General features: G+C 42.0%; 1 protein-coding gene across 1 annotated transcript; it reads right to left on the bottom strand.

Moving 5' to 3' along the window:
* Window positions 1-1,118: 1,118 nt before the first annotated feature.
* Window positions 1,119-16,456, bottom strand: gc2 (guanylyl cyclase 2). The gene is made up of 25 exons (XM_040141575.1): window positions 16,052-16,456; window positions 15,230-15,358; window positions 14,930-15,109; window positions 14,626-14,743; window positions 13,538-13,839; window positions 13,289-13,420; window positions 12,378-12,481; window positions 12,055-12,173; window positions 11,504-11,588; window positions 11,191-11,287; window positions 10,808-10,918; window positions 10,261-10,341; window positions 9,993-10,169; window positions 9,466-9,622; window positions 9,194-9,343; window positions 8,090-8,238; window positions 7,332-7,495; window positions 6,821-7,013; window positions 6,569-6,743; window positions 5,645-5,743; window positions 4,846-4,940; window positions 4,668-4,753; window positions 3,219-3,300; window positions 1,860-1,876; window positions 1,119-1,263 (listed from the first exon to the last, which is right to left on the bottom strand). The coding sequence occupies exons 1-25, from the start codon at window positions 16,454-16,456 to the stop codon at window positions 1,119-1,121; spliced, it is 3,552 nt and encodes a 1,183-aa protein (XP_039997509.1).
* Between the last annotated feature and the right edge of the window lie 7,588 nt (window positions 16,457-24,044).

The following is a 24,044-nucleotide window of genomic DNA, read 5'->3' on the forward strand; positions in this document are numbered from 1 at the left end:
TGAGAGAGAAGAATGAAAAAAAAAAGCCGTCTCCCACAGGGGAGCAATCCTGCTCAATTTGCCGACTTTGTGGACTATTATTAGCCTTTAATTGCCCACTAACATTTATTGAGTTACACACTCCGAACTGAGGAGCTGTGCTGCCGCTGATGGGAAGCTGGGCCAGGAACGCTGAAAGCCTGCGTACCGCCTGTGGTGAACTGGGAATTTCAGTTTTGCATTGGTAAATCTCGATGGAGACCGGCACGGCGGCCTAGTGGACACTGAATGCAAACCAAATGCATTGATAGCTCAACTTTACCCAGCACCCACTTGCAAAAACTACCGAGGGTCAGTTTTTAGCCCAGTGGCTTTTAGTTAAAAGTAAGTTAGTTGGCAGCTTTTTCGAGCAAAACACACACACACATATCTATCTATATCTATCTATATATAGATATAGATAGATATAATGTATTTGGATTGTGGATTGTTGCTCGAACCAAACAAGCGAAGTGAAGATGTCACCTCATTATTTTTCAGATATTACATAGACCAAATAGTCAATGTTTATTTGAGACATAATCTCTGTCTCTGTCCCTCCCATCTCCCTATTTAATCTTCTTCCCTCCTCTCCTATTTCTTCTACTCTCCCGTTTCCTCTCCCCTCTCTTCCTTCTTCTCTCCTCCCCTCTGAAGGAGGAGGAAATGAACGAGAGATTAGCGCCGTTCCTCGGCTGCTGACGGGCAGTTTTGCCGTAGATCCCTGCTTTGCTGAGTCACCACCTCCCGGTCTCCCTGCACAGCTCCACGCAGGACTTCATCTCCTCAACTCAAGCCGTTAATACACACAGACACACACATAGACGCACATGTTGATTGCTGTTAAGCAGCCCCTTTCTGCTTCTGTTAATCTTTCTCAGTGGACGATAACAAGCAGAGAGTTTTTTATGGAAATATCAGGATGACTTTCCATGAAAATACAGAGATAAAGTTACACTATAGACCTTGGTCTGACGTTTTTGAGCCTGATGTTGTTTTTCTCCACTGTGATGGGCGAGTCTTAGTGCTGTCAGCCAGGACTAGCAGTCAAAATTCAAGCCAGAGCTCCAGTCCAGGTAAATTGGTGGATTACAGGTCAGTCAGTGGTGCGACATCATGAAGTTGCCGTCTTCTTCGGGCGAGTAGAGCTGAGTCATGATGCGGATGTGAGAGATCTTCTTCACCGCCTTGTAAAACACCTGCTTTATGTCCTTTGACTCGTTTGTTGCGATGCCGATTCGAGTGCTGAGAGGATTGAGGGGAAGGAGAGTCGGGGGAAAGAAAAGTTGGAGGAGGAGAGGAAAGACGGACAGAACATTAACGCAAGATGGGAAAGGAAAAACTGCTACCCTAAAACAGAAAAAGAAAGGATTCAATCAGGGAATAGCTCCACATTTTGGGAAATTCACTTGTTCGCTTTCTTGCCAAGAGACGAGAAGGTTGACGTCAACCTTGTGTCTGTTTGTTAAGTATGAAGCTAGTGTCTGGAGCTTATTAGCTTAGCTTAGCATAAAGACTGGAAGCAGGGGGAAACAGCTAGCCGGGCTCTGTCCAAAACTTTAAAAAATAATCCTACCAACACTAACTAACCAATGACGGATGAATAAACTGTTGCTTGTCAAGAAATAATTACAGCACGAAACTTCCCGTAAAACTTTTTTTTTTCCATTGTGTTGTTAGGCAAAGTTGTGAACTTCTGTCGGAGCCAGCCGAGCGGTTTCCGCCTGGTATTAACTGGTACACTGGTACAGACTGGTATTAGCTCTCAAAAAAAGAGAAAGCAAAGAAGTGCATTTCCCAAAGTGTTGAATTATTTCTTTAACTGGAGCTAACTTGACAACATCCTGAGCACCTGCCTCTATAGAGACAGAAAGACGCAGTAAAATTACACAATAAATTTAGAGGTAGTGGGTCAAGCACCATAATTGGATGGCTATTGTTGAGAAAACAATCTCACTACAAGGTCCATTTAGACCTGGAGATGTTAAATTTACCTTTTGTTTCCTCAGAGCGCTTAGAGAAAACTGACTATGAAGTATTATAATTTAATGTAATCTCCAAAAAATATAGTTGCATCTGTCCAGTTGTTAAAGTTAAATATTCCAGTAAGAGTTTTTTCACACAGTGGCTGCACTTAAGAGCCAAACCTGGGACCGAAACCGTATGCTATAAAAAATAACAGGGGAAACACCAGAGAGCAAGTCCACACAGCTAATCATAGGAAGCTATGGTCCTAGCTTGTAACCAAACGTTTTTACTGTCACAGCAGAGGAACGTTTTGCACCTCTTCATCAAAGTGGACTTTTTACAGATTCAAAGAAGCACTATGACATTTTAGAGTTTTGGTGAATTTTTCACTTTTTGTTGGTTTGTGTGTCACGGAACCCAAAGACCGTTGACCGCAAACAGAAAATTTGAAAAAAATCAAGCGTATGATCAGCTCGAACACTCTCACGAAAACAGATATTTGAGGTTTTCGAGCGACAGCAGCGACATGGCGAGCAGCCATCATGTGACTTTTCCTTTTTTTTTTTTTAAAAAACTTGTAAAGTAGAAGAACTGAGTTTTGTAAGTGACAAACAATTCAAGATGGTGATATCCCCCCTCGGATGAAAAGAAAAGTTTTTCATTTAATGGACAGAATCTCCACATCCCTCACTTGAACTGTCTCTGTGTTGCTGGCTTTTACTTGCATTTGCTTGTAATGTTGAATAGAAACATGACCCTTTCAAAGTCTCATAAGAGATCTTTATTGCATAACTTGCAGCAAGAAGCTACTGGTCAGAAACTAGTTTTGGTAAACCAGCAAAGGTTAACACTATAATCTTCGTTTTTGCAAAAATAAAAGATTTTGTTTTGACATTTACCTACAGTTACCGCATGAAAGTGGTTAACAATTAAGTGTCTATTCCTCTAATAACTAAAACCAAAAATGTTATTTTTAAAGAGAAAGTCATTGCACCAGAACCCTACGTTTGACCAGTTGCTTCTTAGTGCGGCCAAGATTTCCTCCTAAACTCTGAATGAGTCACGTTCAAGATGCAACTAAATGCAAACAAACTCCAGTGACACCTCGAGACAGTTTTTTCTAACAAGTCCCCAAACTATGTTTGCCAGAGGATGAATCACGTTGCCAACCAAGCCAGTAATGTTATACATTTTTTATAATGCATAACATTACCTCAGTTTTTCTTCTTTGCAAGTTGTTCCTGTTGTTGTTTCTCGGCTTCCCGTTTCTTGTACTGGGCTATCTCGGCCATCTGCAGCCCGTGGGCCATTTGCCTGTTGAGACGAAGTAAACAGCATGAACACAGAAGACACACAAACACACTGGAGTCCTGCAACCGTTCGGCTACTCGCTCCCTGCAGTCCACCTACTAGATTAGCCGGTAGGTCGTAGCCACCGTAGAGGTCCACAGTTTTATCCTGGAGATAGCCTGATGTTGGGATTAGACTACACAGTACCAACAATAAGAGTCTAACCTGAAGGCCACAGGGTTTTGGGAACAAAAATATGAACCAGGCGCTACAGTTGTGTATTTATCGCATGTATTATGTGTCATAATGGAAGATGTCTACCAACTGGGAAGGAAAGAGACAGACCAGTGAATGACGGTCTATGGTTCCAGGTTCACTTAAAGTCATCAATTCACTGTTAATAAAAGATTAACTAAGCAAAGCTACAGGGTCAGAGTGTCACATGACAAACTAGAAAGGAACTGAGTAGAGCGCGAACCTCCGCCAAGGCCAAATATTGACGGAAATGTGGAAAAATGCCCCGTTTTGCAATCTTAAGGAAAGAAAAAAAATTCCTGGATCTGGCCCTCCAACCGGATCTGCACCAAAATTTAATGGGTTCTTCCCTAGGCCATGCTTCATCGGTCCACCAAGTTTGGTACAAATTCGGTCCAGTACTTTTTGCATATTCCCGCTGACGAATAAACCAAAACTAACAACAAACAAACCGATAAACAGACACGGGTGAAACATAACCTCTTTGGCGGAGGTAACAATAAGATTCATGTCTTTCAAACACATTGCATTTTGTTCTATATGTTCTGTCCCTTTGAGCATAAAAACCGGCTTCTCTTGCTTTTCTTTTTTTTTTGGATTACTTCCAGTATTAATTTTGAAACACCATGTAAAATTACAGCTCAAAGATGAAGAGCATGCACATGTGCACTGTTCATATTTTATTGTTACTTTCTGGGAGAATAAGTAAAAATCCTCATTAAATGACAAAACAGACCCAGAAATGCATGGTACTGTTTCCTACAAATCTATCAGTGCGTGTTGGTCTTTGAGCAGAGCTGAAACTCTTGCATGCAGTAAAAACTGGGACGTTTACAAGTACAAGAGTGGCTCTTTCATCTGCTGGAAGAAGCAGATGACACTGCTTGTTGCTGTCAAAACAACTCATTCATCTAATAAACTGTCAAATAAGATGTCACCAGGAGGCCTCTTTGGACGCAAAAGGGTTTAGTCTGGGAATTGGTTTGGTGGATGACAAACAGACATTGTTAGATGAAAACAACCAGTGCAGGACTCAGAACTTAGACGTTGCTGGGTGAAGAAAATCGAGGAAAAAGGGGAGCACAGAATTTAAAAAAAAGGAACAGAGGAGGAGGAGAAAGGGCAGTCGTTCCTACCCTGACTTGAGTTCTGGAGGAACAGGCAGAGGTTTGGTAAATCCGTCCCTCCCTACGAGCCAGAAGGTCTCCTCTATTCCTTTCCCCTGAGAAAAAGGGAAAGAAAGATATTGAGATACCGTATTTTGTCTTGATCTGATCATGTTGTTGAAATCTCGTGCCCGATAAAGGGTCGTACCTTGACTTCTGTCCTGCCCCTTAATTCTAGCTTGTAGCCAAGATTTAGCTCCCGCAGGACCTTCACTGTACTCTGGTGGACATGGATCCTGTAGGCTTCAGCAAACAAAAATGGCTATTATAACTTCCAGGCGGTTGGGAATAAACCAAAATTAGAACAAGAAACAATGAGAAGTACGGCGAGGAAAAGACATCATTATGCAGCCCACGTAATTTGAGGCAACTGGCAACTGCAATGAGCACTTGGCGCCAAATACGCCACTTTGATCTGAAACACAAGACTCTGTCACATTGTAAATTTGAATTGTTTCCACCCGAATTGACACAATGTTAGTAAAGTTTACAAGAAACCAGATGCTTTCTATGGCTTCAAAGTAGGGCTCTGTGAAAAGACAATATAATGTAAATTAATTTTCATGATTATTTTCACTATTTACCAATGTGCTGATTATTTTCTTCAGCGATTGACTAAATGTTTTGTCTAAAAAATGCCAGAGGAGGGTGAAAAATGAGAAGGTGACGTTATCACGTCGTTTGCTTCTTATGAGCAACAGCCCAAGCCACGAAAACAATTTAAAACAGCTGCTGATTCATTTTCTTTCAATCTAATCGTTTCGGCCCTAGAACTTTTATGACTTTTGGATCAGTGTGATGAAGTATTCTTCCTTGTCAGGTATTATACAGTAAATCCCTGGATCAGCCAACAACAAACATTCCTGTCTGGTTATGTTATCAAAAAAAAAAAAAAACAGGTGCTCAACAGAGTGTTCAGTTCTATTTTTTATAGGTCTGTCACTTACGCATCCCGTTGGACTCCATACGAGAGGCAGTGTTCACTGTGTCTCCGAACAGACAGTAGCGAGGCATAGTGAGACCCACCACACCTGCTACACAAGGACCTACAACACACACACACACACACACACACACACACACACACACACACACACAGTTTTACGAAAGGGTTTGGATTTGTAAATATGACTAATTTCAACTATTTGTTTTTACAGCTTTTTGGGGCATTGTATCATAGGGATGATAGTAGAGGGATTACAGGAAGTGAGGGGAGAGGTAGACCGGGAACTACATGGTCCTATGCCAGACCCAAAAAGACACATGTAACATTGCCCTGCAGTGACACCAGCTGCTTTAAATGAATTTTAAACTGGATGTTTGTTTGTTTTTTAAAAACCCTTACTTATATAAAAGTGGTTGATATTTATTTCATATAAACATTATTTTTTAGTTCTCAATGGTTACGCTTGGTCCCCTTTTTTCAGTAGTCTGGTCATGTTTGCTTTCACATCACAACTTGAGTGACAGAAGCCGGACGTTCAACCCATCTATCTGCTACTCTGTTTAGACTCCTCTGCCACCTTGCCAACTAGTTTTCATGCAGCCGACCGACTCAGGCTGTTTGGAGGCGTGTGCTGTGTGATTGGCCTCATGCAGCTGGTAGTTTATTAGTTATTGTGTCTATAAATATAGTTAAATTCAGCCTAGTGCCAATTTGTACTCCTATTTGTGTGTTTTTTATCTCCTAAACATGTGGATATATACAGTATATAGGTGTATATTTTTTACACCGTCTGTTTTTTCAACTTGCTTGATTTCCATGTTTCCCCTGGCAAACCCAGAAGTGCCCCCCGGGGGTGCACGTACATTGATTTTGTACTAACGCTAGCTAAGGTCTTTACATTGATGAAAAAACCATCATCTGTCACCTGTGTGCAGTCCTATGCGTATCCTGACTGGAACATCAGGCATGTGTCTCATTTTGAAGGTTCCCACAGCGCTCAGAATGTCAAGAGACATGTTAGCTATTTCTGCAGCATGACGGTTGCCATTAGGGACGGGAACACCAGATGCCACCATGTAAGCATCACCGATCGTCTCCACCTAGAGGAGAACATAATAGAATTAGTGACAGTGTGATCTAAAGAGATTTAATGCTTAAAGGTGAAGGTTAAAAGCACCTTGTAGACATCATGGTTTCCGATGATGGCGTCGAAGAGCGTGTAGAGGTCGTTGAGCAGGTCGACCACCTCGATGGGTTCGCTGTTGGCTGAGATGGTGGTGAACCCGACGATGTCGCTGAAATAAAGCGACACCTTGTCAAAGTACTCTGGTTCGACCGTACCGCCCACCTTCAAAGCCTCTGCCACAGATCTGGAGGGAAGAAGAAGGACATGAGTTTGAAATGTGCAGGGTTCACAGATGATCGTAGTGGCTCAAGTACATATAAGTCACAATGCCCACAGGGTCAAAACTAAACATGGAGAAGCAGTGCTCAGCTAGTTAGCGCCGGAACTTGAGGTCTGCTCCAACTATCAGTTCTTTTAAATTGAGTCTTAAAACTTTTCTGTTTGCCTCGGTCTTTTATTAAATCACATTTGAGGCTATTCTGTATTGCACTGTAATTATTCTGTCCTGATTCTTCCTGCATGTTTTAATCTCTGTGTTAATTTTAACTGGTAGTTAACTCACGGAGGCAGCATCTGTGTCAGCAGCTTCTCCGTCTTCTGTTTCTCGATCTCCAGCTCCTCCGTTCGCTCTCTGATTAGCTCCTCCAGGTTAGACGAGTACTGCTCCAGCATCCTGAGCATGGAGTCTATGATGTTGGTCTTCTTCCCCTTGTTGATGTTCTTAAACTGAGATGAGAGTAGAGGAGGCAAAGGTACAGAGGACAAGAAATATGAAGTAGCTGTTTAACCATTTAATCAAGTATAACCACCTAATTCCCCAACAAACAGCAACAATATTGATTCCCACATTTCACTTTACCAAAGCATAGACCATGTTCAGTCCAACATGGTAAAACCATCTAGTTTTTCTCTTTGTTGAAAACAATGTAAAACAACTTTTATTCCATCAAGAACACAAAAAACTCCTCATGACAAATGTAGCAATTTGTTAGAGGAGAGCGACACATCTCATTGCGAAATACACAAGTACGACTGTAATTGAAGAATTAATTCCCAAAACATTTACTAAAGTAAACAGCAACAAAAAGTTTAGCACTGTTTGTTTAAATGGCCACTTTGGCAAACCAATATATTACCTTAACATCAGCTTAAAAGACATTCTTAAGCATTTAAAAGTAGATATTTTGTTCCAATTAAGGAAAATGTAGTTTAAAAATCTGTCCTTTGTACAAGTTGATACACGTATGTGAAGATTTGGTCCACTTAAGCAGTTTTTGAATCACTACTTGAATCACCTGCAGTCAACCAGCACCAGCCTACCTGGTCAAAGATCTCATCAAAGCTGAGCCTCTTGTCCGGTTGTTCGTCCCAGCACTGTTTCATCAGCTGGATGCACTCTAACGGAGCATAGTCTGGACTGACCATCGGACGGCACAGGGGAGGAGGCTTACAGAGCTTCTCTATGATGTCTAAAACACAGAGAAAGATCAGCTTTTGCAGTGTGTCATCAATGCCTGTTGTTATTTTAGCCATGCTAGCAGTTTGGCTGTAGGGATGGCAATATCAGTCTGTCAGTCCATCACTTTGTTCCCTAGTGAAACACCTCGACAGCTGTTGAAATGATAGGCATATGCTTTTGGATAATCACGGACTCCAGAGGATGAATCTTAACGACTTTGGTTATCTCCCGAGTTTTTATTTGTTGCCACCAGCAGGTTTAAATCTCTGCATGTAACACTAGTGCCTGGATAACTTGCCAAGACTGAAGACAAACCCCAAATTATTTGTGTGTGTACAGCCCTTTAGTAAAATAAGTAAGTAATAATAAATAAGAGTAAAGTAAAGCTAAAAATAATGCTAGCAGCTCTGTGAGGCTAGGTACAGCGTTACTTTAAGCGATCTGCTAACGTCAGCCGATTAATGTTTTCGTAAATGACGATGCTAACGCACTGATGTTTAGCAGGTATAATGTTAGCCTCGTTCTCCATCTTAGTTTAGCGTGTTAGCATACGAACATTTGCCAATCATCACTAAACACAATCTAATAGCCAAAATAATAAAACCCACTGGGGGCACTAGAGGAAAAACCAGGTGATCGCCAAAGTCAGTAGGATTCGTCCTCTAAGGACAATGAATGTTTCTACAAAATTAAATAAATGATTCCTCACTGTTATTTAGGGGGCAATTTTAGATTTTACTTTTGTTTTTTTACTTGTCACTTGTGGCAAAAAGAAAACTGTCCATACCCGAATGTATGGTAGGGACTAATGTGCATAAAAATCCTAGGTCAGCTTAAACTTCTTGGAATTTGACACCAATTGTAAACAAAAACAATATTTAGGGTCTGTGTTTTTACAGGAAAAAAAACAAAACAGTGCACCTCTATGGTCCTGCATTTTCAGGTTTGGGAAGGGATTGTCTTGCCTGTAGCAGACAGGTCCAGCATGCAGTACGGAGGCCCTCTGACCACCACCTCCTGCATGATGATGGCAAAGCTGAACACGTCACCAGGCAGAGTCCCGTGAAGCCCCGGCTGCCCGCTCCTCAGGATCTCTGGAGCTGTCCACAGCAACTCTGGAACACACCGAACACACTGTGCTATATTACTCTGCTTCTGTAGTGGTAACTCATACAACTTGTCTCCAGTGGGACAAACTGAATGTAGCCCCGGCTCATAATCTGATCTGCTCTCTCACCGTCTGCAGGTGGTTCAATGTAAGGGAACCTCTGAGACTCCAGAACCTCATTGTAGCCGTAATCTGTGACCTTAAGGACAAAGCGGCCGTCCACCACACAGTTACGGGACTTCAGACGACTGTGGGACACTCCACGGTGGTGGAGGTACTTCATACCCTGAGAAAGAAAACAATCAGGTTGGATTGTTTTCGATGTTGCAAGCAGTCTCGAGGGTCAGTTGCAGAAGGATGGAGGGCTTTATTTCACATCTATATGGCCGTAATTATTTATTTCCCTCAGCTTAAGATATGAGTTTTTTTCCAACCTAAAATTTGCAAAAAGACAAGCATCCCTGGCACTGAGCTTATGATAAAAAATGGGCTGATTTCACAGATTGCAATATCAGTTAGCAGCAACACTCTAACACTTTGGTATTCAGTGCTCAGACGATATTTCTGCAGAGAAAACAGTGCAGACTTCCAAGATTTTCCCATTTCATCCAAGGATTTAGATGTCACAATGTCACTGGCATTTAATTTATATTAACCTTAATCAGATCCAGCAGCAGAGAGGACTTGAACATCCAGTCGAGTTTGACGTCTTCGTTCAGCAGCAGGTCCTCCAAGCTGCCTCTGGAGCAGAACTCGGTCACGATGGCGAACACATCGCAGTCGTGAAAGAAGCCCAGGAAGGGGTTGATGTTCTCATGACGCATGTCCTTCATCTGCAGATAAAAAACGCTTTGTTGAATTAACACAACTTTTCAAACTAAAAATGATGTGAAATCCCCTTTGTCTCACAACAACATCACATACCAGTTCAAACACATCACTGGTTTTGGGGCTGATTCTGCTGAACGTGCCATCAGGCAGTCTCTTCAGCCACGCCCAGTCACCCTGTAGGAGAGGAACACCAAAGAAACGTAAGCATTAAGAAACAGCTTCTTTCTTGTCTTTCCAAGACACAAAACTAAACTGATGCTGCCACATGAAAATTTTAATCTTAGTGATTTTCACTGTTGCACTTACATTGAAGGATAAAAATTGAGAAAAAAAAGTCCCCGAACCTTCAAACCTCATGGCGGTTAAGTTGATTTTCTTACAGTGGTTACGGACTTTTATCAGATTATATCGGTAGGCTCAAACGTAAATTCAACCAAGAGGCAAATTTTGCACCCAACACCTGGACTATGGCTTAATTAAGCTAAGACACATCACTCAAGTTTAATTTTTAAGGCAGCCAGAATGGGATAAAGACCTCTCATTTTGGCTACTAGGCCATTTTTCCTCAGCCTTTACAAATCGGAAAGGACTGTAGAGGATGTTTTCATTGTGCCATAGACGTTAAAGTGACTTGCATCACCTCGTAAATGACAACATTGGAGTTCTCGTAGGTGGCCGGGGATCGGGAGGAGACTGGTGAGGCAATGCTGTGGTCTGACACGCCGCTGGCTGTGTTGTCGTCCAGACTCAACTTCTGTAGAGGGTTAAGTTCGGGGTACGAGACAACGATTTTTGTTTCAGTGTCAAACCAGTTTTGCAGTTTCAAGTAGTTAACTGCAACTTCAGGATCACAAAAAAATTACTAATTTTGATGTTGATGTCTGATCCTAACAGTTGAAGAAATATGGATTTATTCAATTAATATCAATACATTAAAATTTACAACAAATTCCTGTTTCTGTAGTTTTATTTTTATGATGAAGTAAAAGTTGGACTCTAACAAGATGTCAAACAGAGGCTGACCTTGTTGCTCAGCGACGGGTTTATGAACGTGACATCTGCCAGAGTTAGCAAGATCTTGTTTGGACCGCTGACCAGTCGTATCTGATTGATGCGTCGCCTAGGGAACAAGAGACAGGGAGGAGACAGGTAGGATTGAGTGGCAAAAATAACTAGGTTGTTGGTCAGAAACAGCTTTGTGTGTGGTTGATGCCAAGACAAAACTGAACTACAGCCCATGCCTCCTGAGTCTCTTTACCTACAACTAATAATTTAATCTATACTGATACTCTAGACTTGTCAGGCCAAGCAACATGACGTCCTGCTGACTTTGTACCTGATGCAGTAAATCAGTGCCATGGTGAAAACACAGAGGGCGATCCCCACGAGAAACACGCTGATGGTCGAGAACGGATCCACACCTGGAACAGAAAAAGAGGAGTTTTGATTGAAAACGTTGAAAGGAAATTCTTTTGAAGAGAAGATGCGAAACAAATTACAGCATACAAATTGTAATCTTTAGTTCATTAGTCAGTATTTCCAAGGACTTCGAATAACTAACCCTATCTATACTTTAATGTCTGCATTTAGTTTGTGACAGCCAGTGAGGTAGGTCTTCTACTGAAAATGGGTGCACATCTGTATCCCGTAAATCTAAAGAAAATATTTGGACAACATGCATTTAACTGGCCATTTATATGCACTGACAAAAACAATCCAAGCTAGACAGCTTTTCAGAAGTGCATATGCAGGAATATGTTTACTTGTAAGAGTCCTCGATCACCCGAAGAAGTCTCGAGAGTGAACCAAAACATCGGGCATGCATGGATGTAAAGTTGTATTTGTGTATGTGTGTGTGTGTGTGTGTGTGTGTGTGTGTGTCCTCACCCCTTGAGCAGATGACTCCACGAGTAAACCAGCAGGAGGAGTCCTTCCTAGGTCCGTAGCCTTGAGGGAAGTGGATGTCCCGACCCAGAAAGCGCACCATGCCGACTTCCATGTCGATCCTGTCATCAGCCAATATGAACATTACTGGAAGTTATCAATGCAACTTGAACACCTGACAAGACCTTCTTTTCTTTGAGTGTAGGAAGGGGGGACAAAATGATATAGACGCATCCGAATATAATGCAAGCAAATTGAACAAAAAATGAAAATATGGTCTCAAAACTTAACAAAACTCCAAGTATTTTTCTAGTCTCCTCATGTACCTGTACACTGGCTTCAGCTCCCAGGAGAGTCCGTCTGTGTCCAGGATTAGGTAGTCCATCAGAGCCGCTCCAGAGCCGTTGGTTTTGATTGGGTGGCTGAAGCCCTGCAACATTAGTAAGAAATATAGTTGGAACTGCCCTTTTATCATGGGCATTTGTCATTTTTATTTTGCCAAGAAACTTAAAGTGGCGGGTTTGGATACAAAACTTTTGAGAGCAGTCATATAATAATGGGTAATACTTGGCTAGTCTTTTAGTACTACTTCGTTAGAGACATTTTTAAGGTATCAAACAAAACCTTATAATATTTTTTCTGTCGTCATTGTGTCTAAAAATACTTCCTTGTCATTGCTGCACTGAATTGCTTTAGGTAAAGCCAGATATTTTGTAATTTTATGGAAACGGAAACTGTTTGGAAATGACTATCAATAAAAGTATTCCAGATACATTTTTGCACTATTATGGACACTCAATTTTTTAATATGCTCAATTCTTACCACTTGTTATACACGATAGATACATGTGCTCAAAAATATTTGTGTAAGGCTGCCACCTGATTTCATATTTTATTGTATTACTGGTATATTTTTAAAATACGTTTTTCTGTGCTTCAGTAAATTCTGTCATTTTTATCTTGGGGTCCTTACCATGTAGTAATCCATATTTTTTCTTTATAAATTGTATTTATACAAATCAAATGAAAAAGGTTTAAAAGTCTGCGGTGTTCCATGACTCCCATTTATTAATTATAAAATACTTTTTACCTCTCTTTACCCTGATTAGAAAGCCACAGTAGACTTCTTTTGCCAAGACTTAATCTACACGCTGAACACAAATCCATTTTTCTCAGACTGGGATATTTCTTCTTTTTTCTTTCCAGCTTCACTGTTTTTTTGAAGTCCTCTCAGTACCTGAAAGGCCAGGTTGCGGGTGTGTCTTGCCAGGTTTCCCCCAGACATCCACTGCCGAGACTGCCGAACACGATGCACTGCGTGAGCCACGAAGAGGACAGAGCTGTAGATGGTCCCGAAGAGAGGAGACACCTGCGGGGCACAGATTTCAGCCCAAACTGCGTTACTCAAGGGCGTCACAACAGCACACATTCATGATCCATCTGATTAAAAACCTTCCTATCCAAACTCCTCATTTCCATGCATCACCTGCTGTGGCTTCAGCGTCCTCGCCACCTCCCCCCTCTCCATGGCCTCTCTGTAGGCCTCGTAGAACGACGTCTGGGGTGAGTCGATGGTGACGGTCAGCACAGAGTCGTAGGCCCGCAGCAGTTTGCTGTTGCTCTTCAGAGCCGGGTAGGTGATGTTGCGGTAGGGAAGGCTGTAGAGCAGGGTGTCGTAGGGCACAAACACCAGGGAGCCGTCAATCATCTGCATGTCGTAGGCCGTCTCCAACAGGAGCTTCTGGACTCCGCCGCCGATCAGTGCCGAGTGCATGCAGAGGACCAAAACTAGGACGAGACACGACATTGACAAATTCATAACACTGTGTCCCTGAGAACTCACGTGTCCCAACATTATGACTCATTTATTCATTTGCGAGGTAGCTTTTGGACATTTTTGCCTTTATTTGATAGTGATATAAGTGGGTGGAGAGGGGGGATGATGCTTAAAGCCCTTGGCCAACAAGTTGCCATTCATTACAGTTTATTAAGGAATGCTTAAATACTTCACCTCCAGCAGTTTCAGGAGTGTTAGCAACAGGGGTAGTTGCAGTGGTAGCAGGAGGAGCAACATTAGTAACAGCAGCAGTTAACAACCAATAATAGATATTCTATAAAAAATCTCATTTTTAAAGACTTTACATGGTGGGCCAATACTAATATCAATATTTGAGGCTAAAATTTGCAAATTTTTTTTTTTTTTTTTTTTTACAGGAACACTCAACGCAAACTTTGCTGTTGGAAAAGAAACTTGAAGTGTAACTTAACAGCAGTCTGAAAAGCTGTGTTTCACAGTTTAAAGTTTAAAATATGTTGCACATCCAGCGTCATTGATCGTTGTGGTCCGAAGTGTGGTCTGTTACACCTGTAACCACACCCAATGGTGATGGTGTGCTGACACACCGGGGAGTACACTTCTACATCACTGTAGCAAGGTGAGAAGTTAAATCCACTTAGGGGCAGCAAAGACAAGAATTCAAAAAATATAAATAATGAAAAATGAGTGTCAAAAATTGATCCAATAATATCCAGATACACGTAGTAAATCCTCTTCTCTGGGAAATCAGTACCCACCCTGTATTTCTCTCATCTTGCGAACCTTGGCCAGAGTTCGTCTGATGCCGTGAGGTGTGTTCTCCATAAAACTGACCAGTCTGACCGACAGACCGTGGCTTCTCAGGGAATCAGCTACCTGAACAGGGCAGAGGCAACACATACACTGACCAGACGAAATCCATGAACTCAAACAGGGAAATCAGGGTTCCGAGAAAGCAAGGAAATCAAGCAAATGTACAAAATCATAACATTTTGAGCACTTTTCCCCTAAATTTCTTTTTTTTTTAAATGATATTTGTCTTGCAGCATGAGAAATTCAAACCTTAGTGGCCGTCTCCACCCAGATGTCGTCTGAGGAAGAGATGATGCCGATGTGGGCCCACCGGAAGTAGGTCATGACGCTGAGCAGCACCCAAGTGGGCCTTGCCATGGAGCGGGCAAAAGTCGGGTGGCTCCGAACGTCATCCAACTCATAGCCAACACAACCCCAAGCAAACAATGCCTGGAAGATGAAAAAAGACCCAATGGACAAAGAATAGGAAAAACAGGTACATCATGGCATTCGTAACGTGTACACGCATATCTGAATAGCCTCTAAAATGCCATTCCCACTGACACCTACTTTGTTCCAGCCTTTGCTTAGCAGTGAAGCAGCATCACAGTAGCCGGGGTTGGCTGGTCCAACGTACCCAGAGGCCTTGGGTTGGAAACCCACGAACGCCTCCAGTGCCCTTGATGTCTCACATGGCTCCTGAAGAGGGAGATCCAATAAATAAATCAGTCAGTCAAATTAATCAATAAGCCAGCTAGCCAGTCACGAACCGCACCGTTCTCACCTCTGTATCCATCGTATGATCTTATGTCAGGCAGGTAAAAGGTCAGATTTTCAGTCCTGTCCATGTATCAACCAAATATCTTTTCACACTTGTAGTTTGAGCAAGTTTTTTCAGGGAGCGATCCATATGTTTGGTCATGTGGCATTTAATAGTCAAACCGTAGAGTGAAAATTTAAATGTTATTTCTTTCTTTCTCCCGTTGACCAGCAGTGGGTTGCGGCTTCTACTGTCTCAGCGAAATGACAAAGTATTTGCCCAGTCCAGCATTTCAGTTGCACCCCCTGCACCCGGAAGAAGTGCAGTGCACAGTGGTACGCTCTGTGGAAATCTCGGCTTCAGATGTTGCTGTCACCCCGAGCAAACACTATCATCATTCCCGGAAGACAGGAGACGTCTTTACGATCAGGAGAATACCTCTGAAGCTGCAACCCACTGCTGGATCACAGTTAAAAAATAACTTCTTGATTTTTGTTGTAGATAAGTGGAGCTCCTTTAGTAAGCTCAGAAAAGCTTTGGTTCTCCCACAGAGAAGTTAAAATCTGACATTTAAATTACTTATTTACATCCCCACATATCATGCTAAAAAAGAACTAAGATCAGTCGTGTACCTGAAGCACAGCATAGTCAAACGTCACAGCGTAGGACAGCGAGGGGTCCCTGTTGATGCGGTTGACGGCGAGCTGTGCTGCCACACTGGGGAGGGCCTTGGCAAACAGCGGGTCACACCCCCACGGTCCCACCACCCCAACCCGAAACCAGGCCCCCTGGGCTGGGCAGGGAAGCAAACACAGGGAGGCCAGGAGAACCAAGAGGAACCTCAGGAGGCCACGGAGGGATGGGTGGAGCGGAGGAGAGAAGGAGAGAGGCGGAAGATGAGGAAAGGGGTCGCATGGAGGTGGGGAAGAGGGAGGACGAGGAGGGTGGGGTAGAGCAGAGGAAGGAGAAGGAGTTTTCTCTGGTGTCTGCTGCCACGTTTGAGGTATGGAGATGAAGGCACGGTGCTGCTGTCGCATCACAGATGCACAGCCTCCAGAGCTCATAAGAACCTGGAGGAAGAGGTTCTGATGGTGACGATGCTGCTTCCCTAGAAAAACAAGGAGTTGTATTTGCACAGTTTCCCGTTCTGTGAACATATTTTCTTGTTTTTTAGGAACCAGGATAGTTGATAGCTGATTGTAAACATTTGTAATGGTTTGAGTTTTAATGTAATTTTAACTGAAATCAGTATCACGCTAGAGCTCAGTCAGCTGTAACAGGATTATCTGCTGTGACCCCGTCGTACCTGAACCGTATCATAATCCCTGTGTAAGAATCTCCACATGGCTATGCACAAGTAGACGAAACAAGTAGGCTAAAATGTCTGCTATTAGATGTCGGTATATATATAAAAAAAAAAGAAAAAAAACTCACAGCTTTCTGATTTTGGTGATCTGATTTTAATGTGGACTGAAAAACCGTGTGATCTACCAGGGCATGAGCAAACCGAGACCCTTACGGAGCCTTCAAAGTGCCAGTTGTTTAATTTTACAAATTTATGTTAGCCAGGCGCCGTGGATGATGATGTTTGTCTTAGATCTGTCAGCATCTGTCAGAAGCGGTAAATGTTTCCGGTCCCCGCAACTTCAGTCGTGTCAGAAAACACCGAGCCAGTCATCTCGTCACTGACACTGACAGCTTGGGTGAACCGTGCAGTTCCGCTTTTGCCATCTCAGACTCACTAACTGTGGAATATAACAGTCAGTATCGTCTTTTAAAATACTTCCCAGAACACACTTTTCCAGACCTGCCCTTACATACAGAGTAGCTGTACATGCACCACTTTTGAAAACTGTTATTTTCAACTCTTATGCATGTGGCTATTCTTGTTCCAGTGTGTGCGCGTGTGTGTGTGTGTCTTTCTGGTTTGTGTCTGTCCAGGTCGCATCAGTGTCTCACAAGATGGGTGGTTTTTCTTCTCGTTTCCCCCTTTTGTTAACGTTAAATTTTCTCATATATTTATTACGTGTTTCTGTACATGTAACTTGTTGCTGTTTACATATTTATCAAAAGAGTTTATTTGCATTTAAATCGGCTTCATTAACAAAATGAGCTTGCCTCGATTCCTCTGCACTATTATTATCATTATTATTCATTGAAGGTTTCCTACCATGCATTGATGAGATGGACGGGTCCCGCTTCTTCTGCACCAAAGCGCCACAGCGAAAGCCGGTTTCATCACTTTCCCTTTTGTTTACATCCAAAAAGTAAATCCCTGAATTACCACATCCGAGAGACAAAACGGTGCCACTGCACCGTGACAATCCATGCATGTAACACAGTTGGCGGTGTATCACAAGAGGGTTTGCAGCTTGTCTGTGTGTGCGTGCGTGTGTGTGTATGTGTGTCTGTGTGTGTGTGTGTGTGTGTGTGTGTGTGTGTGTGTGTGTGTGTGTGCGGGGCTGTGTGGTGACCTGGAACAAGTGTGTGACCTGTTCTGTCAGATTATATGAAATCCAATCAAGACCTTTGTAGCTGTAAGCCACATCGCCTGAGTAGGGGAAGTGAAAATGATGATCATGACTATTAATATTATCATCATTAACATCGCATCTTAACATGTTTGGAAAAATGAAATGCGGCACTAGTGGAGCGTCATGGTCTAACGGGCAGGTTGTGCTTTTGCAAGTACTTGATTTTTGCTAAAGTCATTTAACATTTTATTAAAGACGATCTTCTCAAGTACCTCACTCAGCCCGGGAACGGAAGCCAGTGAAACCTGCTTTTCCATCTTTCAACTAAAGGGCTGATTTCAGAGTCCTTGCCAAGCTGTGGGCAGGTCCCACTGAGTATGCAAAGTCCCAAGACGATACATTATACTAATACTTCCACCGTCTCCTGGAAAAAAATAAACCAAACAGTGGTGACAGAAACAAATTTTTGAGATTCATAAACAAGAAGGCTGATCCTCAAGTTGCATGTTTCCTTGCCCTTTCTCTCCGTAGTGCACATACTGTATTTCCTACTGTAACAAAAGTACAGTTCTTATCTGAGAGCCAGAGGGCAGCACAACACAGAAACACCGGCCTCATTCAGTCTGCTGTACAGAAAAGTGACCTGTGTCTTGCCCGTGGTGGAGTTTTCTGGAGAAAACAAACAAACAAAAAAAAAACAAAAAACAAACAAAAAAAAAACACCAAAATAAAATAAAACAAGAAAAATCCCAGTGGTTTCTACTGAGGGGGCACATGAAGCAGATTTAGGCTTCCTCTGCTCTCACTATCACCTCTACTCCTTCAGTGTAGAGGTGATAAAAGAGGTGGCGGAACAAACTGCACATTTCTGCGGGGGAAACTTCACTGTTCTTGCCCTTGTGTGGTACTGATGGATTAATGTTGATTATTTGATTCACTGTTTTGCCCTTTTGTCAGACTCACCCTCTCCTTATTTGCTCTGATTCAAACAGGCGGTTTAATACCCCCCCCCCCAACCGTCAAAAGCAAAAGTGGAGTTAACAAAAAATCAAGGAAAGTAAAAGCATCAAATTGTGCCCTTTTTCTAAGCATCTACGTGAGACTTAATGGCTGTGTGTTTAATGTTACTAAGGATGAAGCCAAAGGCAACTCTCCACACTGTTTGGATAATAAAGTTGTATCCAATTTTATATCTTCTATCATACACTCTCTCTCTGAACCTTACTCTACCAACATTATGTCAAAACCAAGACAAATCAGTCCAGATGTGAAGTCCTAAACCTGCCAGATGAACCCTTTGACTCTATCACCATAGCACTGCAGCAAGCGTTTAAATGCACGCTGCTTTAACGCCCTAATTTTTCACTTTTTAAAATTCAGAGTTATTAAGAAAAACTTTGATGAACTGATTCAAAGCACAAAAATTAAACGCGATATTTGAGCAAACATCACCTGAACTAAGTATGGAATCATTTGCTGACGAAGGCCATGAAATATGAGTTTTGATTTTTGGTGTAAATTTTGTCAAACTACTGGTTTCAAGTCTGGATACATGGTTCCCAACCTGTCGCTGTGGACACTTTCCAGGGGTCAAAAAATGATTTCATTTTATTTTATTTGTAAACTTTATATACAAGCAAAACAGATAGATCTCATAGACTTGAAACGTCTTTTTCAAGATGATAGGTAGCAATAATACTGAATTACAGACAGACAATAACAGACAGACAGCAGAAAATAAAACAGAAAAGTGACTACAAAATCACGAGTAGCATTACTTTTACAACCATGTACAAGATTTTATCCTAAAAATAATGTAAATATAATGGGTTGTGGGAGAATTAACACAACAAGAAGCCAGGACCAAAACACATTGCTACACGAAATTTGATTCGTTTTTGGCAGATATTCCTCTAATCTTTGCTTTAAATGATTACACGTGATAAGTCCTTTAATATTTTGGGTGACTTGGTCACAACCTATAGACATACGCACCCTTTGACGATGGGCCCCAGGTAGAAATGGTTTCATTTTAAGGGCAAGGCAAAAAGGTTGGGTACCATGCTGCCATGGATCATTAACATTGTATAGACAATACATGTCTACCACGTGACCTCTTCACTTACAAACATACTTACATCGTTTCATGATCTAACGAGAAGCAAAATGAAAATATTAAAATTAGTTTTTTTTAAGGTATATTATAAAAACCCTCCAACCAATTTTAATTCTTTAAATTTTTGACTTTCTTCTAGTTTTTCTGTCTACCATGGAGTTCGTTTTGACTCTACTGAAGGAGTTCAACAGCAGGGTTCAACCACAGGTTACTGTAGCATCCAAATGCTCTCCTTATATCCAGGTGATGACAGTCTCTGCCATAAGCAACTCTTTGAATTGATCATGAGCTCTTTCTCTTCTGAATGGCACTTATCTTTATGAAACAGCCACTTCGCGGTCGCTGACGACGGGCCCCTCATTCTCAAGACTGACCGGCACCGCAACGTGCAGAGGCGGGGGGGGCTGGAGGGGGCTGACGAGGCCCCGAACAGAACGAAGCAAGTTTCCACATTCCATCAAAGGCGACATACAGGGCTCTCAGGTGACTTTACAGTCCCTCTGGCGACCATTTTGTTTCCTCACCAGAGGATGTGAGGAAACAACAAGTCCTCATAATGGCTTGATAAAATTCGTCATTCCAAAAAACCACTGGGTTAGGGTTAGGGGAAGAATCACGGTTCGGGTTTGCAGCAACTGCTTGGTTAAGCTTAGATGGAGGCATGTGCTGGTATTATTTCGCCACGAACAAAAAGTGCATTCGTCCTGTATGCTGCAGCCTCACTGAGACGGCACGACTCAGGGAAAGCGGCAGACACACAAAGCTAGCAACTAGCCGGTTGATCCCAGTGGAACATTTGGCAGCTGAAGAAGCGGATATAAAGGAGACGTTAACGTTCATCAGGAGTCTGAGCGAACGCTAATGGTCCGTGTCTGCTCAATGTGTAAACACGCAACTGCTTGCTAAGGAGTTTGCCACATCCACTTGTCGTGTTCAGAGCTTGTTGTGGTTTCAGATTTAAACATCTCTGTGAAGTGTCAGGCCAGGTATGTCAACCGTATTCATACTCTGCACTCTAAACGGGTCGCATATTAACAAGCTAGTTCTGACAGTTGCTGCGGAAGGCTACGCAGCAGTTACACCTGGAAGTTACTAGGTGTAACAGCTGGTCACTCTACAAAGTAGAGATGATATTGACTGTGATAGTTTTGAACTTACAAACAGCTGGTTGAACAAGCTCTGGAACATGATTCACAACTCACTCTCTTTACTCCTTTCACAGGACATACCATATTTAATCCCAGCCGATTCCACATTGACATGTGTTGAAAATATCCATTCAGTGCCTCTCTTTTCCTCTGCCGGCCCCAGCTCAGTCACTCTAGAAATTTGTCCTTATCTGACGTGGTCTGCAATTCGACCACACATCAAAGGAGGAGCGATGAAAGGTCAGAAGTACAGAAACGACCACGGTGACATGAACGAAAACCGAGAATGAATGGGATAAAGAAGGACCCTGCCACCCAGAAAACAACCACACGCAGGTCAAACTTGAATTTATTAAAAAAAAAAAAAAAAAAAGGTTGAAGAACATCTTGAAGTAACAGAGGTCACAGGAGGCTCTGCAGCACAAAGACAGGCCACATCAAAACAAATGATTTTTGTGTTTTTGTCAGTTTGGTGAACTTCAGAGTCAACCTCTTTCAAAGAATTTCCTCTTTCCTGTAGGATGTGTTTGCAGTGTTGATAAATCAGTAAGCATGACTCATCCTCCTGACTCCTTTCTGCCTCCCACCTGCCTGTTTATCTCGGAAAGACAGAAAGACTGAGGCGTGTCGAACTAATAGCCTCGCTGGAAAAGACATATTTATGAGTGGTAAACTCCCAATCGAGCTGCAAAACATGCACACTTAGACTTAACAGAACTTTTGTTTTTCTTCCTCAAATGCACATAGTTTCCGTCTTTTATCCCCCTTTTTGTGATGGCTGACTTTCTTTGGCTTATGTCACTCCATCAGATAGTGTCCAGGAGGCAGCTAGCATACATGGCTGGTGAGCAACACACACACACACACACACACACACACACACACACACACACACACACACACACACACACACACAAAGTTGCTGTGGTTGCTGTTTATTTGTTATGGCAACTAGAGGATCTCTGAAACGTTTCTCTAATCTCACTCATTGCTTAGAGCTACACTGAAACATATTCAAAATTTACTCTTGAGGACCACACATAGACAAAGCAATAGCATATATCATAAACTAAACTGAGTTGTCTGATAGATCTTTTTGATCTGACTTTGGGAAGCACATAATCTAAAGATGGTTTATACTTACGAGTTTCCTGCTTTCAGTTTTTTCTTCGATAATCTCCATAGAGAAAAAAAGTTAGGAGGAAGAGTGTAACTCAAGGTTAAAGATGTGTTTATGATCCAACACTGAAAAAGGCATGTTAGCATATAATCCGGGAGATGAGATTGATATGAGACAGTTTTTTGTAATTTCTGATCATTTGTTAGGGAAAGAAAGCTCTGAACAACAGTAAAAAAACAAAAAACAAAAAACATGCTCTTTGAACTTTGCTCCGAGGATCTTAACATCTCGATGTATGTTTCTACAGTAATGATGTTAGCAACAACAAAAAGCCCAATACATGCCTAATTCACCTTAAACGATTAGTTGGACATTTGGGGAAATGTGCCCGTCTGCTTACACGAGGAGATTAATACCACTCGCATATCTGTAAAATATCTGATAAACATGCCGGTTAGCTTAGCTAGTGTAAGGACTAGAGACGGGGGGGAAACAGCTAGCCTGACTCTAAGAAAAAAGAAACAAAATCAACCTACCAGCATCTCTAAGGCTCACTATTTAACACTTCACATCTCGTGTGTTTTAATCCGTACAAAAACCTAAGAGCCGCGCTAGCTCTTTCCCTCTGTTTCCAGTCTTTGTGCTAAGCTAGCTAACTGGCTGCTGACCATAGTTAGCATACAGACGTGAGAGTGTTATCATTCTTCTATTTGCTTAAGGTGTATTAGGAATGTTTTGATTTTTGGTTTTTGCTGACCCCAAATAGAAATATTATTATAAGAGACTACAAAGATTACACCTGAAATGAACCAAGATTACACCAAGTATGCCTAGTACATTAATAATGAAAAATTATGTTAGAGAACAAATCAGACTCTTTGACAGAATGTGAAAATAGTCCTGTGATATAAATAGTCCAAATCTAAATGGTGGTTCAAACAGACAGTTATCTAGCAGTTATTTCATGTGCTTCATTAATCAATTTATTGGCGTCCAATTTGCATTCAAGAACAAACTCGGAGCTGCTTATCTTGAAAGCGATCCAGCGAGTTGTTACAACACAGAGTTTGTGGTGATAAATCAGGGCATTTTAAAAATCATTACCTTATCTTTGAAAACATGATGCGAGCCAAGATGATTGAGAAGGGGCAAAATGAGTGAAAGAGTCTAGAGGCAGAGACACGGTGGGAAATAAACTGTCGGGGAGCAAAAGATTGTAACCAAACTACAACAGTAGAAAAAAGATTGTGACCTCATGGGCCAGGTCAGGTAAATAGATGGTTTGAATGTCCTGCTAAGTCTTGAGAAATGCCTTAGGAAGAGGGGAAGATCGAGAAAAAGGACAGTAAGGGAGAGGGCAAATGGGAGGGTAAATGAGTTGCCCACTGGGAGCTTTGGAGCCAAAAATAGAGACAACAAACCTCAGATATTGTTCATGCATTAACTCTATGTTTTCAGCCATTTAGACAGAGGGAGTGGAAGAGGCCAAACGATCAACATTGGGGTTTAAGACGGTGGGAAGCAGTGTTTGGTAGTGGATTCAGTGGGTTCTTCCATGCTTCTCCATCGTCGCAAGTGTCAATTTATCCAGATCAGTTTCACCCCAATCCTTCAAATATCAACGCAGATTGAAGCGGATGATCACATCAAGACTATAACGATAACAGCAATACAACAGTAACCATGTGGAAGCAAGTCTCCCTGCTGCCCAAATTGTTACAGTATCAAGTAAGAGTGTCCAGGTGTGTTTTTTCAAGGATACTGTCC

This window comes from Xiphias gladius, chromosome 12, assembly GCF_016859285.1.
Source record: "Xiphias gladius isolate SHS-SW01 ecotype Sanya breed wild chromosome 12, ASM1685928v1, whole genome shotgun sequence".
NCBI classification, from domain to species: domain Eukaryota; kingdom Metazoa; phylum Chordata; class Actinopteri; order Istiophoriformes; family Xiphiidae; genus Xiphias; species Xiphias gladius.